Here is a 25009-nt window from a genome sequence, read left to right as displayed (position 1 = left end):
AATTCATCAGAGTAGTATCCTAGGACAATTCCAGCTTGGCTGTCCCCAAATTTTGGAACTTTAATTCTAAACAAAACCACTCAGAAATGCATGGTCCTTTTTTTAAAAAAAAGGAAATCTTACCATTTGTGACAGCATGGATGAACCTGGAGAGCATTATGTTAGTGAAATAAGCCAGTCAAAGAAAGACAAGCACCATATGATTTCACTCACATATGGAATCTAATGAACAAAATGAACAAACAAACAAATACAATAGAGAGATTCATAGATAGAGAGCAGGCTGACAGTTGTCAGGGGGTGGGTACGGTGGAAGGATTGAACCAAAATGGACCCACACAAAAAAGAGAGGGAGAGTGAGAGAGAGAAACCCATGGACATGGACAATAATAGTGTAGTGATTGCCAGGGGTGGGAGTATGAGACGGGAAAGGGGAGATAAATGGTGATGGATGGAGATTTGACTTGGGGCAGGGGATGAACACACAATACGGTGTACAGAAGATGTGTTGTAGAATTGTGCACCTGAAACCTGTATAATTTTGTTATCCAGTGTCACTTGTATAAATTCAATTGAAAAAAGAAATTGATACAAACCTAGAAAGGTATTTTTTTAAGTATCTTGAGATAGTGATGAAGAAATGTCTATTTCTGGGGAAAAAAGAAAAGAAATGCATGATTCTCCTCTAAATTGGTAAGCACGGAAATGAAAACTCTTAGCACAATTACTATATTACTTCAGGTATTGTGCTTAGTACCTTCTTACATCATGTCAATTTAATCCCCCATTCTACTGGTGAGGAAACAGTGGCTTAAATAATTTGCTACTTTCCCAAAGTAGCAGAACTATGAACTGCTGAAGCTATTATTCAAACTCAGATCTATATAATCCCATAGCCCACGCTCTAAAACTGCAATCTTCAACCTTTTTCATCTCATGGTGCAAATGGACTAGTTACTAAAATTCTGTGGCACACCAAAAAAATATATATTTTTTGCTAATCTGACAAAAACAATAGGTATAATTTTGATTCATTCACACTGGATGACTATTTTGTGACTGTTGTCATTTTTTTGATTTGACAATCTAAGGGAAAAGAGGTCAATGGCCTTGACTATTCAAGTAGTGCATGTTTTTGTTTTTGTTTTTGTTTTTTTGTATTTTTTCTGAAGCTGGAAACGGGGAGAGACAGTCAGACAGACTCCCGCATGCGCCCAACCGGGATCCACCCGGCACGCCCACCAGGGGGCGATGCTCTGCCCCTCCGGGGTGTTGCTCTGTTGCGACCAAAGCCACTCTAGCGCCTGGGGCAGAGGCCAAGGAGCCAACCCCAGCACGCAGGCCATCTTTGCTCCAATGGAGCCTTGCTGCGGGAGGGGAAGAGAGAGACAGAGAGGAAGGAGAGGGGGAGGGGTGGAGAAGCAGATGGGCGCCTCTCCTGTGTGCCCTGGCCGGGAATCGAACCCAGGACTTCTGCACGCCAGGCGAACGCTCTACCACTGAGCCAACCAGCCAGGGCCAAGTATTGCATGTTTTTAAAAATTCTTGCGGCACACAAGTTGAAAATCTCTGCTCTGAAATTTTCTGCAATGTTTCCTTTCAAAAGTATAAAATATGAAAGGTCTGACTTGCTACATATTTCTTCCCAAATCTCATAGACAAACTCCCAAAGTTGAATTTATTGCATGTTGAGATTTAGTCCAAGATTTCTCCTCCTTGGCACTATTGACATTTTGGTCCAGCTAAGTCTTGGTTGTGGGGAGCTCTCCTGGGAATTATAAGATGTTTTGCAGCATCCTGGCTTCTACCCACTAGATGCCAGCAGCACTCTCCTTCAAGTTTATTATAATCAAAAATTATTTGGGGATTGCCAAATGTCACCCAAGATGCAAAATTCCCCTCAGTTGAGAACCACTGGCTTAATTTGATCTTGCGATATAGACACATCTAAAGAAAATTTAAACATAAACTACATGTGCTCAAACATATTTTCTATGAATAGCTCTGTAAGGTGTCTTAACACACAACAAAATTGTCATTTAAATCAATGCAATGTAAAACATTACTCAAAAGTATAGTTTTTAGAGAAATTTAGCTTGCGTAAGAAATCAATTTTATTTTGTTTGTTGTAAGAGGACAGTTTTGAAACATTTCAAAACAAGAAAACAACAAATCCTTTAAAAGGTTAACTTGTAAAGAATGTTCAGGGAATAATCGACACAATCCAGTTGAAAAGGCTTCCTTCTGATATGATACAACCATTTGCGAGATCAAAAAGGCTCTCAAGATTGAATATTGATGGCAGCGAGACATCAAATGGAACCTGAGAAAAAGCATAAAAAGATTCACGAAATGCATTGTTTCAAACCGTTGGCTGAAATAAAGTTCTCAAAATACACTAACACCAATTCCATATAGTAATTTTATGGGAAAGATATTTAATTCTTGCCTAAGGTAAGACACAAAGTTTCACATCTTTACACTGCTAAAATGTCACATATATCATTTTATATACTATTAAGATTCTTATCTATAAGTTTAAAATAGCATACAGAGTCATATTTATGAACCTATAAAAATGAACCTATAAAACAGCAGATACTTCTAGAAATACATATCATTTATATTTGCATAATCATTGTGTATGATTCTAAGTGTAGGACGTTTGGCTCTGTTCCTAACGAAATGCTTTCTTCCATAACAGATTGCCCAGTTGACAACTCTCCCTCTCTCATTTTGAGCTGAAGTCCTACAGTGAAGCAAATTATGTTAGGACCTTAATGTCTCTGAAAGAGGCTCCGTATTACCACACCAAGAACTAGTGTAGCCAAAGTCACTTGAGAAACTGAAAATTAGGAAATAACACTGCTTTTTTTTTTATCATAGCACTAGTTATTTGATTGGGAGAAAGTCAGAATTGAGAGAAAAACATGAAGGAAAGGAAATGAATGTTTACTGGGGACCCACTTCATGAATGTCTAGATACTTTTGAAGACGAATGATGTCATGTAGAATGGCCATAGTGAATCAGATCCTTGTGAATTCTGGTAAAAAATTAGGGGACAAGTTTATTAATCCCTTGTCTACCTGTTAAATGAATCTTTTATTCTCAAAAAAACATAATGAACCTAAAAATGGAGCCTAGATTTTATTTATTTTTCTTCACTTTATTGGAATAAAAAAAAAATTATTCCAATGTTTTCTATAACTTCAAATAATAAAAAGGCAAATAAATAAAATTAATAACACTTCCTTTCTCACTAAATCTTGAAGTAATTAGTGTCACTAGTTTGAGGAGTATTTTTTCAAAACTGTTAAAATTCTCACACAAATGTATATTCATGTGGGTTTTTTCTTCTCCTTTTCTTCCTTTCATTTTTTTGAAATAGAATACTTATATTTTTATTATTTGCTTTTTCAATTACCAATATATAAGAGAAATCTCAATCAATTCAGGGCGATAGAAAAACACATGGAGGTTAAGACTGTGCATTCTGGAATAAGACCGTCTGGTTCAGATTTAGACCTCATCACATACCAGATATGTGAGGTTAGGTAAAATCATTGATGTGTTTGCACTTTAATTTTCTCACCCATAAAGTGGAAATAGTAATCATTCACATATAGTATTGTTGTTACAAAAATGGAATGAGTTTACACTATAAAATACAGTTGACCTTTGAACAATGTTGGGATTAGGGGTGCCAACCCTCCCACGCAGTTGAAAATCCACGTATAGCTTCTGACTCTCCCCAATTTTTTTTTTTTTATACAGAAGGGCGAGTCAGAGAGAAGGACAGACAGACAGGAACAGAGAGAGATGAGAAGCATCAATCATTAGATTTTCATTGAGACACCTTAATTGTTCATTGATTGCTTTCTCATATGTGCCTTGACCATGGGGCTACAGCAGACCGAGTAACCCTTGCTTGAGCCAGCGACCTTGGGTCCAAGCTGGTGAGCTTTTTGCTCAAACCAGATGAGCCCACGCTCAAACTGGCGACCTCGGGGTCTCGAACCTGGGTCGTCTGCGTCCCAGTAGGACACTCTATCCACTGCGCCACTGCCTGGTCAGGCTGACTCTCCCAAAATTTAACTACTAACTAGCCTACTGTTGACTAGAAGCCTTCCTGATAGCATAAACAGCTGATTAAAACATATTTTGTATGTTATTTGTATTATATACTATATTCTTACAATAAAGTAAGCTAGAAAAAAAAGGAAAATGTTAAGAGAATCATAAGAGAGAATACATTTACAATATTGTAAGTATTTATTTTAAAAATACACATTTAAGTGGGCTCACACATTCAAGCGGTGTTGCTCAAGGGTGCTTAGAAGGGTGCCTACTACAAACACTCAACAAAGGCCACGTTTTGTTATCACTATTGAACACATTCTTTTTAATGGCTATATAACAATGCACGGAGTGAATATATCCTCACTGATTCAATCATTCATCAAAAAAGTTGTTTCTAGTTTTTGTGTATGTGTCTACTGATATATCTCCTGGGCACAGGTGCTTTAATTTCTGTGTTATTGATACCCCAAGATGGTTAGTTTAGTCAAAGGGCATTTACATTGTACATTACATTTCCGGCCAGACTCCTTTTCAGATGGGTCCTGGCAATTAATACTTCAATCGGAAATATATGAGGTTTTTCTACACCCAGGGTAGCATGTTATGATGGAAACCTTTTTTACCATTTAATGACTATTTTTATTTATTTTAAAAAATGGGATGGCCCTGGCCGGTTGGCTCAGCGGTAGAGCGTCGGCCTGGCGTGCGGGGGACTTGGGTTTGATTCCCGGCCAGGGCACATAGGAGAAGCGCCCATTTGCTTCTCCACCCCCTCCCCTCCTTCCTCTCTGTCTCTCTCTTCACCTCCCACAGCCAAGGCTCCATTGGAGCAAAGATGGCCCGGGCGCTGGGGATGGCTCCTTGGCCTCTGCCCCAGGCGCTAGAGTGGCTCTGGTTGCGGCAGAGCGATGCCCCGGAGGGGCAGAGCATCGCCCCCTGGTGGGCAGAGCGTCGCCCCCGGTGGGCGTGCCGGGTGGATCCCGGTCGGGCGCATGCGGGAGTCTGTCTGACTGTCTCTCCCCGTTTACAGCTTCAGAAAAATACAAAAAAAAAAAAAAAAAGGGAAACCTTTTGGAGGGCTAATATTCACTAGTTTATTAATATGTTGAAAATATATGCTATTACTATGATCATTTTGGTTTTATTTCATTGCTATTTCACTAAACATTTAATCAATTATATGGTGATTAAAGGCCTCACGTTCAATAACACCCTTCAGTAGATTATTTCAAAGTAGTACATACAGAAATAATAATTAACAGGAAAATATTTGTGTTTCTCCTGTGCGATAGCCCTGTTGTAGAATTCGTCTTATGTTAAAAAGAATGGTTTTAAAAAGTGGCCAAGTAGTTGTAGATAACATTAGAAGTATCTTTATGATGCAATTTATATACTAGATACAAATAGAGCACTTTGGCCTCTAACCCTTGACAATGAACCTGAAGAAACAAGTGGCTGTTTGTCAAAGGATGAAGATTAACTGCTGAATTTATTTATGGAGGTCACAAGTGACAGCTTCGGATCAAGAAGATAAATAAAAACAATTGTTATCCTGAGTTATTTATTTTTATCCATCCTCTGGGGAACACAAATTATCCTAAAATGTCAGAATTTACCCTTGTGTTATTATTAGTCTCACCTTTCTAGACAACTAGGCATTTTCAGCCCTTTGGTGGACAAGTCCGATGCTTCAAATTCCAGCTATTTCTATTCTGTTATCATAGTCTACATTTTTTCTATTACTGAACACAATTGTTTAAATAAACTTTTGATTGAAGTATATAACATACAGAAAGAAAAATGAGAAATATTAAGTGTACAACTTGATTTTGTTTCCAAATGAATAAATACACCCTCAATCACTATCTCTCAAATCAAGAAAGAGAACGTGATTGGCATCCATAAGTCCCCTGGTGCTCTCCTAGTCACTAATCTTGCCTTCCTTCCTGCAAAGTAACCACTATTCTGGCTTCTATGCCAATATTTAATTTTACATGTGTGTGTGTCTTACCTATATTTTCAACTGTCTTTAAGTAGAACCATAGAATATGTACTCTTCTTTATCTATGTTGTTTTTGCTCAACATTATGCTCCTCGGATTCATCCATGTTGTTGAATATTAATGATAGTTTCTTCATTCTTATTGATGCATAATTTCCACTGAATTAATTGATCGTTATTTATTAATTTTCCAAATGCTGGGCATTTGGATTATTTCATATTATTTAAAAACTTTATTTTTTGCTGTTATGAATCAGCATGCCTTTTGATATACATAGGCTCACATTTATAGGAGGCATACACATAAAAATTGAATTTTCTGGGACATTGGTTATGCATATATATCTCTTTAAACTGATTCTACCAAACAGTCTTCTAAAGTCATTCGCCAATTTATAACCCTGCCAGTAATGTATGAGGGAGTCAGTTACTCCACGTTTTCACACAATTAGACATTCTGTTGAATGTTTTGAGATACCTCTTTATTTTTTAATGTCATATCCACAGTAATAATATTAAACATAGGTTTATTGGTCTCTTTGTTAAAATGTATGTCTTTTGTCCAATTAACATTGAGTTGTTCTTTTCTTACTGATATGTATGGGAATTCTTAATATATTCTAGAAACTAGTCCATTGTTGGGTATATATAAATATTATTTTCCCACTCTGGGGTTTGCTATTTCACTCTCTTAATAGTGTCTTAACATGCAGCTCCATGTTCATTGCAGCATTGTTCACAGTGGCCAAGACATGGAAACAACCAAAAAACCCTTCAATAGAAGACTGGATAAAGAAGATGTGGCACATATACACTATGGAATACTACTCAGCCATAAGAAATTATGACATCGGATCATTTACAACAAAATGGTGGGATCTTGATAACATTATACGGAGTGAAATAAGTAAATCAGAAAAACCAAGAACTGCATTATTCCATACGTAGGTGGGACATAAAAATGAGACTAAGAGACATTGACAAGAGTGTGGTGGTTAGAGGGGGAAGGGAGAGAGAGAGGGGCACAAAGAAAACTAGATAGAAGGTGACGGAGGACAATCTGACTTTGGGTGATGGGTATGCAACATAATTGATCGACAAGATAACCTGGACATATTTTATTTGAACATATGTACCCTGAATTATTGATGTCACCCTAGTAAAACTATAAAAAAAATAGTGTCTTAAAATATAGTGCAATTTATTCATATTTTCCCTTACAATACTTTTTTTATGTCTTACTTTGAAATCTCTACCATTACCAAAGTTATAAAGATAATCTATGATTTATTCTAGAAGCTTCACTGTTTATTATTTATTTTTAGTCCTACAATCAATTTGAAACTGATTCTGTATATATTACAGGGTAGGGATCAAAACATGATTTTTCTAAGTAAATACCCAGTTAACCCAAATCCATTTTTTGAAAGACTATTCTTTCATCACTGTACTAAAGAGTCGCCTTTGACATAAACCATGGAACTGTGTACACGTGGAACTCTTTCTGGACTCTATTCTGTTCCCTTAGTCTGTTTCTATACTTTACTTCAACACTATATTGTAGCTCTTTAATAAGACTTGAAAACTAGAAGTGTTTAAGTCCAGCTTTTTTCTTTTTCTAGATGATCTTGGCTAATTTAAGTCTTTGTAATTCTATGTAAATTTTTTAATACTACTGTAAATGATAGTTTTTTTTAAATTTTTATATCTGTTTTTCTGTGATATGGAAATAAAAATTTATATTTACATCAATACTGTATATAGCAACTTTGCCAGGCTACTTATTCATTCTAAGAGGTTTTTTATAAGGCTATTTTGGATTTTCTGTCTCTATGAATAATGAGAATTTATTCCTCCCTTTCACACAATCATACCTTTTTATTTTTCTTCATTTATTTCATTGGTAAGAATTCCCATACAGTGTTGATTAGAAGCGATGCTAGTTTGTCATTAACTACCTGACTCTTCAGTCCAGAGGAAAGGGGAAAGTTTATGTAATAAACTTATATTGATGTTATAAATATAGGAGGGGGGAAAAGTAAGTTAATAATAATAATATGAAGAAGAGGAAGTAATACAATAAATAATAAATAATGATATAAGAATAAACTCTATGTTTTGCATACTCACAATTGTGAATCTACTTTTTCCCACTCCTTCATTAAGAAAATCTGAATGTCAGAGTTATATTGTCTTCCCAGAGAATTTGAAATTTAAAAAAAGTAAAATTTACAAGATTTCAAGTATAATAACTGAATTAACAAATAAAGTATTTCTTTAGACATGCTTCTTATTCTGTATCTATTCAATATTGACTTACCTAGATATTTAAGTGAGCTCACCTAATTTTTTACAAATTGAACACACCCATGAGGCTCAGAAACATTAAGTGATTTGTACAAGTTCCCTGAGCTAGTGTCAGAGCCAAGATTCACACCTTGGCAGACTGGCTCCTCAGAACATGTTCTTAACCACTCCGCTTTACTGCTTCCTCTACTACCCACTGTCTTCTGAACTCCCTCCCACCCTGTCTGTCAACTGTGAAATGCCACTGCTCTGAAGCCTGTCTTTCCACTCCCACCTGACTTCCGTCATTACCTTCCATGGTCTTAATAGTAATCTAGACAGTTCTCTAGCTTCAGCTTTTGGAAATTTTATGGAAGGTTCTAGGTCTTCCATGGGGAAATTCTCAAGTAAAGTTAAGCTCAAGTAAAATTAATGAATTTGTTTGTTTGTTTATTTGTTTGTTTATTTTCTATTCAGTGAGAGGAGGAGAGGCAGAGACAGACTCCCACATGTGTCCTGACTGGGATCCACCCAGCAAGCCCACTAGAGGGTGATGCTCTGCCCATCTGGGGCATTGCTCTGTTGCTCAGCAATTGAATTCTTCCTAGCACCTGAGACAGAGGCCATGGAGTCACTCTCAGCATCTGGGGCCAACTTGCTCCAATCAAACCATGGCTGCAGGAGGGGAGGAGAGAGAGAGAGAAGCGAGAGGGGTAGGGATGGAGAAGCAGAAGGGCACTTCTTCTGTGTGCCCTGACTGGGAATCAAACCCTACCACTGAGTCAACCAGCCAGGGCTTAATGAATTCCTTTCTTTATCGTTCAATAGAGACAATATTGGCAATTATATAATTATTAAGAAGTCTTATATGTTTTTGTAAATAGCTTTGTATTCAAGTTGTCCAAAATAAGAAACCAGCAAATTCTTGTTCCATTACCTGGATGAGGAAAGACTTCGCAGAGAGAAAGGAAGATAATAGCTTGGCAGGTAGTAGGTTGTAAATGCGTTCAAGTAGGTTATGTGTTAACAAGCAATATTAAAGAAATGATGATGAATTTCCTTGCTGGGCAAGGATAAAAGTCTGAAAAACTATAAAGAAGGGAAAGAAAGTTGATCAAGCTGGGGCACACTGAAGGGTGTCATTAAAATCTGGCCTGGACTTGAACATGTTTAGGATTTTTGAAAGGCACTGGACAGTTAAGGGTTATTTGCCAATGCTATACTGTGTTTTATATGAGTTTCTGCATGAAAACTAGATTCTATTATAATGAAAGATTTTATTACTTCTGTTCTTTTGCTCCAACAATTTTCCTTGATTGAAAAAAAAATCAGATAGTCTTCAAAGTATCTGTAATTTTTCTCACTCCAATGAGTTTTTATTGAGCACCTACTTTGAGACCTCTTTTCACTTCTCTCTACACAATGTCAGCTGTCTTTTCATTAAGTCTAAGTGTTAATGACTAAGAAAAAAGGGAGAAAGCCAAATTTCCACTAATTGATTAGCTTTGCCTGCTCTTGAAATTGGTAAGTGGATATCAAAAATTGTGGGCTGTGTGATATGGATAAATTTAACTTTGCCTCCTCTCAAGTATCTTAAAACACAGAGTGTCACAGACATGGAAAAAATAATTTTAATTGCTTCAAGGCAGGAAAGCAATTACTGTTTTCATCCAGCATCCTCATATAAGTTTCTCTCCCATATTTTCTATGTCTTCTTAACAATCACCTAAGTCTTTGAAGTTAATGATTGATTGCATTTATTTTCAGACTGGGAAAATACATGCATTCCAAAGTAAAAAGAATAATATGATACTACCTTACTAAAGAATTGAAACCATGAATGACTGGTTACTCATCTCATAAAAGTTCTGGATGAGAGAGAAGTAGATATATTTTGGTTCACTATGCTTTTTATATGATCAAGACAGAATACCAATACCAACAGCAATAGATGTTATTTTCCACAGTCTAATAGAAACAGCATTCAACTCTTAGGAAGATGAGAAGGGCTTCTATACAATTCTACCAGACTATAGGAAAGTTCACACTGCTGAGAACAAGACTATCTTCTGTATCACTCTAATTTTTGTATTAATAAATCTTTAAATATGACAGAAAAGAGGGTTTCTTTTTTACCATATCAAATCAAAGAGTCATATTGGTGAGATAGTAGGAATCATTTTAAATTAATTTTAAATAAATAACATTATTATAAAGATATTTTGCAGAGAACAAGAACATCACAAATTAAGGCAGGATATAGGAGAAAAAGTATTTGTGTAAAGAATTGGTTCAAATGTTACACTAAGAATAGAATATACTGTTCTTAAATCATTACCACCATCATCACTGACACTCTATAACCACTATGCAGAGTGTTTCCTAGAGCTCTTGAGCAGAGTTCACCTTTTAAAAAAGGACAATTCTTGCTTAGACACACTTTTCCACATGCACAGAAGATAAAATGTTTTTGTCTAGACAAAATCATTTTAGCAATATGAAGGAGCCTGGCCTCCCTCCTCACATCTGAGCTAAAAGTGCTTTTAAACAGTGGCCTCTTTATTGTCATTTACAAAGAGTGACTCCATAATGGAAGATATATTGAGGAAGACTGCATTCTCTAGTATGTACTTTTAAAATTAATTTATTGATTTGAGAGAGAGAAAAAAGGAAAGAGAGAGAGAAACAAACAAACATTACTTGTTGTTCCACTTACTTATGCATTCATTGATTGATTCTTGAATATGCCTCTCCTGGCAACCTGGCAACCAGCTGAGTTACCTGGCCAAGGTACACTGGGATGTATGTTTAAAAACCAATTTTAGGTTATGCTCATAGTTTACAGTTATGGCACAATAAAAAAATTAAAAATACGAGGTCTTTGACCCAGGTTCCTGGCATAAAACTTCTAAAGTCCTTAAAATTTTTCTTTTATGTGCTAACTTCAGGATAGAGTTGGTCATCAGCAAAACCAACCATGTGATTAGAGAGTTAAAACTTTCAGCCCTACACCCTGAACTCTGAGGATGCAGAGGAGCCTGAGATTGAGTTCAGTCATCAATGGCCAATGATTTAACCAATTGTGCCTATGTAATGAAACCTCTGTAAACACCCCATACTGACAGCTCTCAAGGAGCTTCTTGGTTGGTAGACACGTCAATGCCCTGGGCTGGGCGGGTAGAAACCCAGAGAGGGGATGGGGCTCTGCTCTTCCCCACCCCCTATATCTTGTCCTGTGCATGTTTTCTGTTTGGCTGCTCCTCAGTTCTACCCTTTATAATAAACTGGTAATTAAACACGAAGTGCTTTCCTAAGTTCTGTGAGTCATTCTAGCAAATTACCAAACCTGAATGGGCATCTTGGGAACTCCCAAATTTTTTAGTATGCTGGGAAGAAGTATGAGTAGCCTGGCACCTCATTTGCAGCTGGCATCTGAAGTGCAGGCAGTCTTGGACTGAATTCTTACTCTGTGGAGTCTGTACTAATTCTGGGTAGTAGTGCCAGAAGTGAATTGAATTGTAGGATACCCAACTGGTGTCAGAGTATTGTCAGACTGGTTTGTATCAGGAAAACCACACCACCATCCCAACATATATTCAGCTAGTAAATGTCTTCAGAGTCTTTCGAGCTCCTCCTCTGCCCCTCCTCCTCCTCGGCATTCATTCTGCACACGGTGTCTGCATGCCTCATCTCAGCCCAGCCAAGGCACTACCTGATGGATGGTGACGAAGCTGGCAGTGAACATCATCAATATGGGCATATGCTTCTTTTAGGAAACTGTTTAAGAAAACAATCCATTAAGACCAAAAGAGACCCTTAAGAAAAAAATAAAAGTTTAGGCTATACAGACTGAGGCTTATTCTGACTGCTCAAAAACCTAAGGTCCAGAGAAAAGAGCCTTTTCCTTATTGTGCAGAAAGAACAGCTTCTCTCTCCCTCCAGGAAAGTATTTTTCACCAAATAAAGAACTAATAAAAGATCTCAAACAGGACATATCCTCTTTAAGATACCAAAAGCTCTAATCAGAACAGAAAATATGAGTTACATAATCAACAATGAAGTGCACAGGGCATAAAGGCTAGATGCAAGTTCATGGTCAATGGCTCAGTGCTTACAATCAGGGGTTTGAGGGGGAAATTGAAAGAAGAGTTTTCTTGGATAGAGGATTTAGCAGAAATGCCTATATTCGGTGTGTTGTAAACCTGAATATCTACTTTTCATTCTCTGTGGAGATGCGAGAGTATAAATTCTGATACAGTACTTATGTGTGATTATATTTCACTTTACATCATTGCCTTTCTTCTCAGAAAATGGTTTTAAAGCTTTCTCAAGTCCTGTTTTTATACTCTGGAAAAATTGTTTTGCCAAGAAAGGAAGGCTGCATTTATTGAAGATTGGAAATGGAGTCCTTGTTTTATCGAGTTCACTTTATTTGTAAATTAACTGTTAAAATGGAGGTCAAAAGAAAATGTGATTGCATTATGGGTCACACTGTAAAATGTGTTTTTAATCGTGAGTGAGTGATATGTGTATGAGGTTTTCCCCCTACTTCTACATTAAAAAATAATCTCTAAGACATGAAGTATGTTTCCTACTTCCTTTAGAATACTTTTAATTCCCATAAGTAAGGATTGATTTATGTAATTATCCTCAGTCAGGGATCTTCATTTTTTATTTTTAACTCACGTGGTAGTTCAGATTCCCAGGAAGCAGACCCCAAGAGGGAATGTAGCTTTTGGGAAGTTTATTAGGGAATACCCTTGGGATCAACAGCCAGGAGAAAGGGGAGAGAGCAGAACTGGCAGAGAGAGAGGACAGGCTGCAGTCAGTCACAGCAAGGGCTCCGCCGACCCCACAGGAAGCTTCGCAGCTGGGACAGCCCTTCCACATTGTCCTAACAATGGTAGGGGAGATCGGGTCTTCGTACCCCCATATAAACCAGTAATTTTGGATGCAGACTTCCCCCCAAGAAAGAGACCATGTCCTTTGGCCAGAGGCAAATCTTGAGGAGGGCCTCGAGCCACAGGCTGTCAGGCAGCCATTCCCAGAGCTGGGGAAGTTCTCTGGACCTGGGGAGATCTGGGGGCTCAGAGCAGGGGCCATGGCAGGCATAGATATTTAATTCAGTGGTTAACTATAGAATCATTAACCAAGTGGTGATATGGCAAAATGCACACTAGTATATAACCAACATACGCTAAGGGGAGATGTAAAGTAACAACTAAATAAGAATTCATATACTAACTAACATTCCAGTTACTTCTTTTCTGGGCTGTGGTCAAACAAGCTTAACACGGTTCCAGTATTACTTCTATTAATCATTTTATTTGATTGCTCTTGGGAACATTCCCCTCTCTAGAGTATGAGGAACAGAATTAGAAATTAAAGAAGAGTAAGAAGATTCAGTAATATCTTCCCAGAATCTTAAATATGAAGCAATTCAATAATTTCACCTGAAGCCTAAATTCCCTATGGAAGACCTAGACCAGGGGTAGTCAATCTTTTTACACCTACCGCCCACTTTTGTATCTCTGTTAGTAGTAAAATTTTCTAACCAGTTCCACAGTAATGGTGATTTATAAAGTACAGAAGTAATTTGACTTTATAAAATTTATAAAGCAGAGTTACAGCAAGTTAAAGCATATAATAATAATTACTTACCAAGTACTTTATGTTGGATTTTCACTGTTTGGCAGAATAAATCTTTATAAAACAACTTACTATAGTTAAATCTATCTTTTTATTTATACTTTGGTTGCTCCACTACCGCCCACCATGAAAGCTGGAACGCCCAGTAGTGGGCGGTAGGGACCAGGTTGACTACCACTGACCTAGACTATCTATAAAATTTCCAAAAGCGGCCCTGGCCAGTTGGCTCAGTGGTAGAGCTTCAGCCTGGCATGCAGGAGTTCTGAGTTCGATTCCCAGGCAGGGCACACAGGAGAAGCACCCATCTGCTTCTCCACCCCTCCCCCTCTCCTTCCTCTCTGTCTCTCTCTTCCCCTCCCACAGACAAGGCTCCATTGGAGCAAAGTTGGCCTGGGCACTGGGGGTGGCTCTATGGCCTCTGCCTCAGGCGCTAGAATGGCTCTGGTTGCAACAGAGCGGCACCCCAGATGGGCAGAGCATCGCCCCCTGGTGGGCATGCCGGGTGGATCCCGGTTGGGCACGTGCAGCAGTCTGTCTGACTGCCTCCCCGTTTCCAACTTCAGAAAAATACAAAAAAAAAAAAAAATTCCAAAAGCTGAATGAAGCTGGAAAAGTGTCTCAAGTGCCATCAAGCCCCTGGGCAGAGCAAGAGACTGAAGTCAAGTCAGGTGGGAATGGGAGGAGAGACTTCAGAGCAGGGGCATTTCATGGTTGACGGACAGGGTGGGAGGGAGTTCAGAGGACAGTTGGGCAAAAGGGGAGAGGCAGTAGAGCAGAGTGATTAGGATCATGTCCTGACAAGCCAGTCTGCCTAGGCATGAATCCTGGCACTGGTGCTAGCTGAGGGAACTTTGGCACATCACTTAAAACTCTTCAGGACTCAATTTCTCACATGTAAAATAAGGATAATGACAGTTATCTGCCTTAACTCGAAACAGAAATCTAAAGTCACATGCTGAGCTTCAGAATATACTGGTATGTGTGTATTCATTTCGTATTGCTGCTATAACAAATTTACAACAAATTTATTCTCTTACAGTCATGGAGATAAGGAATCTGAAATAAGTTTTCTTGCCCTAAAGTCAAGTTGTCAACAGGACTAGTTCCCTCTGGGCACTCTAAGGAGAGAATCTTTTTCTTTGTCATAGAGGCTTCTAGAGTTCCCTGACTTCTAGTCTCCTTTTCCATCTGACCTCTGCTTCCATCATCATATGCCTTCTCTTCCATTGTCAAATCTCCTTCTGCCTCCCTTTCATAAGGAACCTCTCACTACATTTAGGGACAACCTGTGTAATCCAGAATAATCACTCCACCTCAATATTCTTAATTTAATCACATCTGCAAAATCCCTTTTGTCATGTAAAGTAACTGGTTCTGGAGATTAGGATGCGGACATCTGTGTGGCGGTAGGGGACACGATTCTGTTTACCACAATGGGTGATTAAATGAGATTTATAAAGAATATCATATTTATATGATGCCTACTCAACACAATTTCGATAATTTAAGTTATAGAATTAATTCTGTTTAAAAATGCATGGTATTCCTGAAAAAGCTTATTGTGTCAGAAGTTGTCAGTGTTCACTAAAATCGGTATTGCCTCTTATGCAATTCTCTACATCCTTGCTTGTTAGATGAAAGCCAATAGGATATGAGCAGAAATTAGGATAGCTGGTTCTTAGAAATGGTCACCCTTATTTATTGTCTAAACTAGGACACTTTTGAGAATAAAATAAAAGGAGAAATATTAACTATTACTTCAAATCAAGGGTACATGCTGTGACTTTCACAGGCGAACTGGGATGTATGGTCACCCTACTTAAAATCACCTCGGAAATTCCCTAGCCCTCTTCTCCTGCAGTGGTGACCTTGGAGGCCAACATTCTGGAGAGCACAGTTACAGGTTGAAGGAGAGTTGCCTATCCTTCACAGGACTTTGCATGGAAAAGAAATAAACTTTTATCACCACTGAGATTTAGAGTTGTTTTTAGCACAGCGTAGCCTACCCTACCCTGACTCAAACATGAATGCTTTAGCAACCTTGCTCTACCCTTCCCTCTTCCTGAATAGGGGAAGACTCCATCAGAGTAGGATTTAACTCCCCTGAAAGGACAGGACTTTGAATCTCAGTAGGAACAGTACAGGAAGAAAGGCTGAGACTAAGGACAGCAACACTGGGCTCCCCTACAGGGTTGGCTTGGGTCTGCCTGTGGGCTTCTCACCTCAGATATAGAAATAAAGACTAGAGTCTGAACAATACTTGGCATTTCTTGATGTTTTCATGAAGGAGTTCACTGGGCTTAATGTCTGGCAACTAGAAACAGGAGGCACTTTTTTTAAAGCAAAGGATTTATAAAGAATGGGAACTGACATTTCTGTTTTGTTCATGGGACTTTGTTGCTTGGAATCAAAGTGTGACAGGCTTTGTGGGTTAGCAGCTCCCACTGGAGGGCAGACCACATGGGCACAGTGTGGGAAAAACCTGCTCCCGCTGACTTCTTTATTCACATAAGTGCACACCACGAGCACAAGCAAACCATCCTTATAATGTTGCCAACACCGACCAGACATTTCTGAAAGTCTAACCGTTTGTAACTTACAAAGAATTTTCTTATAAACTATTTAATTCAGTTTAGATTTTCAACTTAAACAGTCAGCTTTTGTCCACATTAATAAGAGGATGTGGGGAAAAAGAGAACAAGGAAAGAAGAGAAAGACAGAGAGGAGGAGGAGGAGAAGGGGAAAGGTAGGTGGAGTAAAAAGCCACCACTGAACCTCCCTGAACGTTTTCTATGCACTGTATTACAGGTACCACATTAAGCATGGTTGGCTAATAATGATAACCTTGTTGCCAAAATAAAATGTGCCAATATACATAAGATCTTGTGGTTCATCAAAAGCATAGTTTAATAGCTCTCTGGGGAATTATGCTGAGTGAAAAAATGCCAGCCCCAAATGGTTACATACCATAGGGTTTTTTTTTGTTTGTTTGTTTTTTTAATAATTTTATTTTTTTAATGGGGTGACATCAATAAATCAGGATACATATATTCAAAGATAACAAGTCCAGGTTATTTTGTCGTTCAATTATGTTGCATACCCACCACCCAAAGTCAGATTGTCCTCTGTCACCTTCTATCTTGTTTTCTTTGTGCCCCTCCCCACCCCCTATCCCTCTCCCATTCCCCCCTCCCCCCCATAACCACCACACTCTTATCAATGTCTCTTAGTTTCACTATTATGTCCCACCTACATATGGAATAATACAGTTCCTGTTTTTTTCTGATTTACTTATTTCGCTTCGTATCATGTTATCAAGATCCCACCATTTTGCTGTAAATGTTCCGATGTCATCATTTCTTATGGCTGAGTAGTATTCCATAGTGTATATGTGCCACATCTTCTTTATCCAGTCATCTATTGATGGGCTTTTTGGTTGTTTCCATGTCCTGGCCACTGTGAACAATGCTGCAATAAACATGGGGCTGCATGTGTTTTTACGTATCAATGTTTCTGAGTTTTTGGGATATATACCCAGTAGAGGGATGCTGGGTCATAAGGTAGTTCTATTTTCAGTTTTTTGAGGAACCACCATACTTTCTTCCATAATGGTTGTACTACTTTACATTCCCACCAACAGTGTATGAAGGTTCCTTTTTCTCCACAGCCTCTCCAACATTTGCTATTACCTGACTTGCTAATAACAGCTAATCGAACAGGTGTGAGGTGGTATCTCATTGCCGTTTTGATTTGCATTTCTCTAATAGCTAAAGAAGATGAGCATCTTTTCATATATCTGTTGGCCATTTGTATTTCTTCCTGGGAGAAGTGTCTATTCATATCCTCTTCCCATTTTTTTATTGGATTGTTTGTTTGTTTGTTGTTGAGTTTTATGAGTTCTTTGTATATTTTGGATATTAGGCCCTTATCTGAGCTGTTGTTTGAAAATATCATTTCCCATTTAGTTGGCTTTCTGTTTATTTTGTTATCAGTTTCTCTTGCTGAGCAAAAACTTCTAAGTCTGATGTAGTCCCATTCATTAATTTTTGCCTTCACTTCTCTTGCCATTGGAGTCAAATTCATAAAATGCTCTTTAAAACCCAGGTCCATGAGTTGAGTACCTATGTCTTCTTCTATGTACTTAATTGTTTCAGGTCTTATGTTTAGATCTTTGATCCATTTTGAGTTAATTTTTGTACAGGGGGAGAGACTGTAGTCCAGTTTCATTATTTTGCATGTGGCTTTCCAGTTTTCCCAGCACCATTTATTGAAGAGGCTTTCTTTTCTCCAGTGTGTGTTGTTGGCCCCTTTATCAAAAATTATTTGACTATATATATGTGGTTTTATTTCTGGACTTTCTATTCTGTTCCATTGGTCTGAGTGTCTGTTTTTCTGCCAATACCATGCTGTTTTGATTGTCGTGGCCCTATAATAGAGTTTGAAGTCAGGTATTGTAATGCCCCCAGCTTCATTCTTTTTCTTTAGGATTGCTTTGGCTATTCGGGGTTTTTTATAGTTCCATATAAATCTGATGATTTTTTGCTCTATTTCTTTAAAAAATGTCATTGGAAGTTTGATGGGAATTGCATTAAATTTGTATATTGCTTTGGGTAATATAGCCATCTTGATTATATTTATTCTTCCTAGCCAAGAACAAGGTATATTCTTCCATCTCATTATATCTTTTTCGATTTCCCTTAACAATGGTTTATAGTTTTCATTATATAAGTCCTTTACATTCTTTGTTATGTTTATTCCTAAGTATTTTATTTTTTTTGTTGCAATCGTGAAGGGGATTATTCTTTTGAGTTCCTTCTCAGTTGTTTCATTGTTGGCATATAGAAAGGCTATTGGACTTCTGTATGTTAATTTTGTATCCTGCGACCTTACTGTATTGGTTTATTGTTTCTAGTAATCTTTTTGTGGAGTCCTTTGGGTTTTCGATGTATAGGATCATATCATCAGCAAAAAGTGATACCTTTACTTCTTCTTTTCCGATATGGATGCCTTTTATTTCTTTGTCTTGTCTGATTGCTCTGGCCAGAACTTCTAGCACCACGTTAAATAAGAGTGGAGAGAGTGGACACCCTTGTCGTGTTCCTGATTTAAGGTGGAAAGTCCTCAGTTTTATGCCATTTAATATGATGTTGGCTGATGGTTTATCATATATGGCCTTTATCATGTTGAGATATTTTCCTTCTATACCCATTTTGTTGAGAGTCTTAAACATAAAATTGTGTTGTATTTTATCAAAAGCCTTTTCTGCATCTATTGATAAGATCATGTGGTTTTTGTTCTTTGTTTTGTTGATATGGTGTATTACATTAACCGTTTTGCGTATGTTGAACCATCCTTGAGATTCTGGGATGAATCCCACTTCATCATGATGTATTATTTTTTTAATATGTTGTTGTATTCGATTTGCTAGTATTTTGTTTAGTATTTTAGCATCTGTATTCATTAGAGATATTGGTCTGTAGTTTTCTTTTTTTGTGCCATCCTTGCCTGGTTTTGGTATGAGGGTTATGTTGGCCTCATAAAATGTGTTTGGAAGTATTGCTTCTTGTTCAATTTTTTGGAAGACTTTGAGTAGAATAGGAACCAAGTCTTCTTTGAATGTTTGATAAAATTCGCTGGTATAGCCGTCAGGGCCTGGACTTTTATTTTTGGGGAGGTTTTTAATGGTTTTTTCTATTTCTTCTCTACTGATAGGTCTGTTTAGGCTTTCTGCTTCTTCTTGACTCAGTCTAGGAAGGTTGTATTGTTCTAGGAATTTATCCATTTCTTCTAGGTTGTTGAATTTAGTGGCATAAAGTTTTTCATAGTATTCTACAATAATTCTTTGTATATCTACGGTGTCCGTGGTGATTTCTCCTCTTTCATTTTGGATTTTGTTTATATGAGTTCTTTCTCTTTTTTCCTTGGTAAGTCTTGCCAAGGGTTTGTCAATTTTGTTGATCTTTTCAAAGAACCAGCTCCTTGTTCTATTAATTTTTTCTATAGTTTTTCTGTTCTCTAATTCATTTATTTCTGCTCTGATTTTTATTATCTCCTTTCTTCGGCTGGTTTTGGGTTGTCTTTGTTCTTCTTTTTCTAGTTCCTTAAGGTGGGAAGTTAAGTGGTTCACTTGGGCTCTCTCTTGTTTGTTCATATATGCCTGAAGTGATATGAACTTCCCTCTTATCACTGCTTTTGCTGCATCCCATAGATTCTGATATGTCGTATTGTCGTTTTCATTAGTCTGTATATATCTTTTGATCTCTGCACTTATTTCTTCTTTGACCCATTCATTTTTTAAAAGTATGTTGTTTAGTTTCCACATTTTTGTGGGATTTTATTCCTCTTTTTTGCAGTTGAATTCTAGTTTCAAGGCTTTATGATCAGAAAATATGCTTGGTACAACTTCAATTTTTCTGAATTTGCTGATGTTGTTTTTGTGGCCCAACATATGGTCAATTCTTGAGAATGATCCATGTACACTGGAGAAAAATGTATACTCAGTCACTTTGGGATGAAATGTCCTGTAGATGTCTATCATATCCAGGTGCTCTAGTGTTTTGTTTAAGGCCACTATGTCTTTGTTGATTCTCTGTTTGGATGACCGATCTAGAGCCATCAGCGGTGTATTGAGGTCTCCAAGTACGATTGTATTTTTGTCAGTTTTTGTTTTAAGATCAATAAGTAGCTGTCTTATATATTTTGGTGCTCCTTGGTTTGGTGCATATATATTAAGAATTGTTATGTCTTCTTGATTCAGTGTCCCCTTAGCCAGTATGAAATGGCCATTTTTGTCTCTGAGTACTTTTCCTGTCTTGTAGTCAGCATTATCCGATATGAGTATTGCTACACTTGCTTTTTTTTGGATGTTATTTGCTTGGAGTATTGTTTTCCAGACTTTCACTTTGAATTTGTTTTTATCCTTGTTACTTAGATGAGTTTCCTGTAGGCAGCATACAGTTGGATTTTGTTTTTTAATCCATTCTGCTACTCTGTGCCTTTTTATTGGTGAGTTTAATCCATTTACATTTAGTGTAATTATTGATACTTGTGAGTTCCCTATTGCCATTTTATATCTTGCTTTCTGTTAGTTTTGTGTCTTGTTTGATCCTTCTCTTTTGTTTTTCTATCTTTTATTTTTATTTGGTTGTATTCCATACATCTTTCCTCTGTTGCTATCTTTTTTATCTCATGTGCTTCTGTGGTGGTTTTTTCAATGGTGGTTACCTTTGAGTAATGAGAAGGGTCCCTACCTATAGGGTTCTTTTAATACAGTATTCTTGAAATGACAAAATTATAGAAATAGAGGACAGATTAGCAATTGTCAAGGGTCAGGGACAGTGGCGGGATTGGAAAGTTAAGTAGCTATAAAAGGACAATGAGGGGTCCTTGTAAAGATAAAATTGTTCTGTATCCTGACTTTATTAATGTCAGAATCTTGGTTATGATAGCATACTACAATATTGCAAGATGTTATCATTGGGGAACACTGCGCAAAGGGCACACAGGATCTCTCTTTATAATTTCTTATAACTGCATGTGAATCTACAATTATCTCAAAACAAAAAATTTAATTAAAAAAGGATGGTTGAAAATTAATACTAAGAATACATCCATTAAATGTTCTTTTATTCTTTTGAAAATTAGCAAGTATTTAGACAGGCCAAAGGCCACTAAGAAGGGAATTACTAATGGTCAAATGAAAAAATGACTCACTTCATATTATTTTAAGTCTGGGAAAAATAAAGATGACCACAATGCATCGAATGCTCACCACCAACATTATGACTAAATGGGTTGCATGCTGTTTCTGATGTAATCCTGCCAGAGGAGTAACCATTATCCACATACAGGTAAGGAAATGAAGTCACTTGCTCACAGTCACACATCAATGGATGGTGGAAACAAGAAGCAAATCATGTTTTTATCCACTATGATAATCCCTTTCTAGACCTTCAACAGAATCCGATTGACCTGAGGTGTTGAAGGATTAATGACTTATGCATAAGGGTATGACCGGGGTTTGAACGTGCGCCGAGCACTCTGCCCACTTTGCGGTGCTCTCACGGGCGCTGAGTCAAGAGCAATGGCATTGGCTGCCTAAGATTCAGGTGGACTAAGAACAGAAACCTGAAACAGCTAGTGTCTCAGTATTAACAAGAGAAGTGGGTAAATTTAAAGCTGGTCCTTCTTTGCAAATGTATTTTATTGCAAGGAAGATTTGTCTAGAGAATTTCCAGAAGTTTGCTAATTGACTCAACTATATGAGGCAAAAACCAACATCCTCCTAAAATGAAAATCTAATCCCACTGTGAAAGGTCCAGTTTTTCAATCAAGACAAAATCATTTAGCAAGATGAATAAAGTAAATGAAAGTAAACATTTAACTCCATATTCAGCAAAATATGTAGAAAGCAGTGAACAGATTTGCTAATGATATCCCTGCCTCTTAGCACTGTAGAAGTTATACAAGTGACTTAAATTTCAAGAAATGTTCCCTTTGATTCTGAAATCCAGTTATATCCTGAATGAAGCCTGGCTTGCTTTATCAAGCAGTGAACACACTTTCTACCACTTTCATAGTAAATATACAATATCAGGTTCAGGATTATATTTTAGTTTAAATTATACCCAAGTACCATTATACCCTGAAGTTGCATGTCTGACAAAAGTAGGACCAATACTTTGAACACAGATAACAAAGGCTCTCAGTCCCTTGATGAATGGAAGTGTATTTCACCCTGACACTGCTGCTGGCAAATCCCCGAGACAGCATTTTGAAAATGCTATCAACAGCTTAGCCTTTTCTTAGTGTTTTGAAGAGTACATTAATAGTCTAGCCTTTTCTTATAAGGGCTTTCCATTCTCCCTTAGCCAAATGTGACAGTTAGAAGGAAACAGTGAGAAGATGAAATCAAAGTCAGTGCCGTGTTTTAAAAGCAGTGTGGAACTGATGTCACCAGGCATTCTCTTCAAAAGAATATGAGAATATTAAGAGGATGTCTCATGAACTTACGTACAAAGGATACTCTACACTTGAGGACAGAATAATGTCTCACAGAAGAAAGATGTAATTCTAGATGCCCATAAAAACTACTCATACAGCTTTTGGCTGGTACAAAAAAAAAAGAAAGAAAGAAAAAAGTCTTGGCTGATACAAAAAATATATATATACAAACAAAAACACCCCTGCAACTCCCAACCTAACCAAAAGAGTTATTTTAATAGATTTAATTTTTTAAGACTTAGTAAACACCTACTATGGAATATGTGGAATTTTGTGCCCAAGGATGTAACTGACAGTTTATAAAGAGAATATTGTCATTGACACTCTTTGGAGTATTTTGTTAAAAGAAAACCAATAGGCATATGGTAATGTAATAAAACTAGCCAATGAAAGTCAAACTATCCTCCAGGATTTAAGAACCCCAAAAGATGAAATAGAAGCTTTCCCACACAAGTAGGAATACATGCAGCCCCATCTGATACCCAGAAAAATTGCATGTTATTTCAAAGGGTATTTATTTAGCTTATCCTCTCCAGTCTGGGTTTAAGCACACTCAGCAACTCCATAATAGTTATTTAGCCTATTTGGGGACTCATTTTAAAAATTGCCTGAGCAGGATGTCAGGAGCAGCCTCTCCTCAGAGGAGGAATGGGCCTAGCCACTGGGAGTGTTTCCGTTGGATCTTGTGGCAGATTGCATTTACCCAAAACAGCTGCAACAGTCCTCCCATCAAGAGGTGGAGTCTACATCCAACCCTGAATCTGGATGAACTTGGGACTAACAGGGAAGAGTCATTATATAACTTTCAAGGTTCGAGCATAAACAGTGACAGAGCTTCCATCTGGTTCTCTTGCTGGGTGAGGGGAGCTCTTTCTTGAAACCTAGACACCAGACTGTGCTGAGACCCAACTAACAACAAAGGGGTCACATGTCCTGGCCAGCAGCCAATTTGAGTTGCCAGCATCAGCCCCCAGCCAACTGCCAACTGGGAGCAGCAAACCCAATGAGCCTTTGCACCTTCAGGGATTCTAGCCCCCAGAAGCTGAATCATCCCCGACCTTCAAACCTCCCAGCCGACTCCCTGGAGACCATGGAGCAAAGACAAGTTGCCCTACTATGCTCTTTACAAACATGTGGCCCACAGAATCCTTGAGCCTAATGAAATGGTGGTAATTTTGTGTCTCTACTTTTTTGTGGGTGCTTTGTTATATAACAATAATAGCTGGGACAGGTGAGAGTGGGAATATATGTAGTTAAAAGGGATGCATGCAGCCATTCCCAGTACTTGCACCATCCTATCTTCTCTTTCGAGAATGCACTCGGAGGCTTTATCCTAGGCATGCTGTCATTCTATGCCACTGCCACTCTTGGGAAACCGACCCACTTACACTGCTCTAATTCCAAGTGAAGTCAGCTCTTAGATGAAAACGATAGTCACGATTTTGCATAGTATGTGCCAGGCACTGCTCTAAGAGTTTGTACATGGATCAACTCAATTGACACAACAAGCCTGAGGTAAACACTATTTTTGTTCCCATTTTACATATATAGGAGAACCAAAGCATTGGGGTTAAACAACCTGCCTGCAGTCATACAATCAGCAAATATCAGTGCTGGGCTGGGATTTGGGGCCAGGTGATTTGGCTCTGGAGCCTATCCATTAACCACCATACGCACCACTTCCCAAACCCTGACTCTAACTCTCCGCCAGTGACATATTGCTTGGTCCAGCTCCTTCACCTTAATGGCCAAGAATCTCCAAACTGAAAAGGTGGGATGATGCTGGCTTCAGTGTAATGTTAACAGTTAACAGTGTGGGCTCTGGAGTCTGACAGTCTTGGTTGTGATAGTTACCAGCTGTGTGACTTTGGGCAGGTCTTATAACTTCTGTCAACCTCTTTCTCCCCATCTTTATGTAAAACGATCACCCATTTTAAGACCACATCCACCACCTTTGCCACATGTGTAGGCATTAGTCTCATCCGCCTT

At 37.9% G+C, this 25009-nt stretch overlaps 1 protein-coding gene across 1 annotated transcript in view; it reads right to left on the bottom strand.

Annotated features, from left to right (window-relative positions):
• Positions 1-2203: 2203 nt before the first annotated feature.
• CFAP54 (cilia and flagella associated protein 54) overlaps positions 2204-25009 on the bottom strand; it is a 317030-nt gene continuing 294224 nt past the window's right edge. Inside the window, exon 68 of the mRNA XM_066262086.1 lies at positions 2204-2323. Coding sequence (XP_066118183.1) covers positions 2204-2323 — 120 coding nt within the window. The remainder of the gene's footprint in view (positions 2324-25009) is intronic.

This window comes from Saccopteryx bilineata, chromosome 1 (genome assembly GCF_036850765.1).
Source record: "Saccopteryx bilineata isolate mSacBil1 chromosome 1, mSacBil1_pri_phased_curated, whole genome shotgun sequence".
Taxonomy (NCBI): Eukaryota; Metazoa; Chordata; class Mammalia; order Chiroptera; family Emballonuridae; genus Saccopteryx; species Saccopteryx bilineata.
Note: the sequence above shows the minus strand (reverse complement) of the source record. Positions and strands in the feature narration are given on the sequence as shown.